Source organism: Anolis sagrei, chromosome Y (genome assembly GCF_037176765.1).
Source record: "Anolis sagrei isolate rAnoSag1 chromosome Y, rAnoSag1.mat, whole genome shotgun sequence".
Taxonomy (NCBI): domain Eukaryota; kingdom Metazoa; phylum Chordata; class Lepidosauria; order Squamata; family Dactyloidae; genus Anolis; species Anolis sagrei.
In genome coordinates this window covers 27,759,851-27,761,824 of record NC_090035.1, presented here as the reverse complement: position 1 = coordinate 27,761,824, position 1,974 = coordinate 27,759,851, and the positions used below count along the sequence as shown (strand labels likewise).

Below are 1,974 nucleotides of genomic sequence, written 5' to 3'. Positions count from 1 at the left end.
CTGAAGTGGACCTCGGGACCTCGGAGGTGAAGCGAGAAGTAAGAAGCGAGCAGAACCAGGGGCATAAGGAGGGGCAAGGAGACGAGGAGACTAGAGGAGACCCGAGGGGAAACGGAGGGGGGAGTCGCTCCCAGAGAAAAGCAGAAACTACTCGTGTAAAGGCGAGGAGAGAGCGACACGGCAATGCAATGCAAACATAGAATTGAAACGACAGCATCTCCTCTCCTTTGCCAACCTCGGCCAACCTCGCGCACATCCTCGTGCATACCACGTAAAACCCACCTATAGCCCCGGGTATAGACTTACCTGCACTCTCCGTCCACCAATCTCCTCCATCCGCTCACCTCCCGACCCGTTCCCAGCCCACTTCTCTCGAGGGATACAGGGAAGCGAGGAGGTAGTGGGGAAGACCGCGACGCAGAAGAGAGAGAAAGCGAAAGAGAAAGTAATAGAGGGGCAAGGAGAGACGCGGAGAAGCCTCGCGAGAAACACAGGCGAGAATAGAGAAACCTCACAAGTGCAGAGAAACCTCACGAGAAAATGTGACAGGAGAAAAGAAGATTGAGTGACTGCAGAAGAAGGAGAGAGAACAGAAGAGCGTAGTAAGAAGGCAACGAGGAGAAGAGGAGAAGAAGAATAAAAGAAGGTAAAAAGGAGAAATTAAAGGAGGGGAAACCCCAGAAAACTCGGAAAGATGGACAGAAAAGAGTATAAGAGCGAATAGAAAGGAAGACAAAGAAAATAACTCCAGACTGAAGGCAGGCCCAACAAGGAGAGAAGGTGGAAAGGGTGAAGGGGTAATATAAGGAGAAGAAAAGACAAGCTATCACAGCGGAGAGTCGGAGTAGGATTAAAGGATTAAGAGAGAAGGACCAGTTTAAATAGGAGAAGCTATAACTGGATGAGAAAAGAAGACCAGCCCAGAAGTATTAGAAATAACAGATATGTCAACACAGAAAAGGACTGAGAAAATGGAAAAGGAAAAAGAAAAAGATAAGAAAGGGGGAGTAAAAAAGGAAGCACGAACAGAGGAACCAAACCTGAGAGACATTCTGAAGGAGATAACTAAACTACACACAGTAGTGCAAGATATGCAGGATAAAAATGACAAACAAAATACTGCCTTGAAGGAAGAATTAAAAGGAGAACTAAAAGAGATGAAAAAAGATATAAAGGAAGAATTACACATCGCCCTCAATAGGGAACTGACAATAGTACGGGAAGATATAGTAAGGTTAAAACAAGAGAATAAGACACTCAAAAATGAAAATGAAACATTTAAAGACCAACAATTGAATCTGGAAAAGAAGGTGAAGACGATGGAAGGAACAATTTCTACTCTAAAACAACAAGAAGAGATACAAGAGTTAAGGGAAAAGGAACTTCAACTAAGACTGCGAAATATAAACAAAGAGGAGAACGAAAACACCAAAGAAATAGTTGCAGAACGGAAAAAAGGCTCAGAGTCAATTGAAAAGAGCATTGATCGAGTCATCAGAGTCAACTCCAAATATGCTAAGAATCACAACGTTCCTCAGGATATCCTGGTATACTTTACAAGGAGAAGCGCAAGAGATGAGATTTTAAGAGAGAACGCAAAAGCACCGATAACCTACAAAGGCAATAAGATTGCGATTCTAAAAGAAATTCCTATAACAATGTTAGAAAAATGAAGAAAATACCACTTCCTAACCGATGAACTGAAAAAAAGAAACATCAGATTCAGATGGGAGAAAAAAGAGGGTTTGATGATCACCTGGAAAGACAAAAAACATTGGATAACCTCAGAGAATGATGCAAAAGCATTCTGGGAAAAGATGCAAAAAAGATGAAGATAAAGATCTACAGACACCATGCAATAGGAAAGAAATGAAATCTCCCAACTCTGAAGGAAAAGCGGAGGGGGAAGAAGGCAGTGAGGAAGAATCACCGACAGAAATAGATCTGATTAAGAAAAAAAGAAAGAGGGCAAGA

General features: G+C 42.6%; 1 protein-coding gene across 1 annotated transcript; it reads left to right on the top strand.

Annotated features, from left to right (window-relative positions):
• Window positions 1-944: 944 nt before the first annotated feature.
• Window positions 945-1,673, top strand: LOC137095568 (uncharacterized protein PF3D7_1120000-like). Its single transcript, XM_067462350.1, has one exon. The coding sequence runs from the start codon at window positions 945-947 to the stop codon at window positions 1,671-1,673; it is 729 nt and encodes a 242-aa protein (XP_067318451.1).
• The last annotated feature ends 301 nt before the right edge of the window (window positions 1,674-1,974 follow it).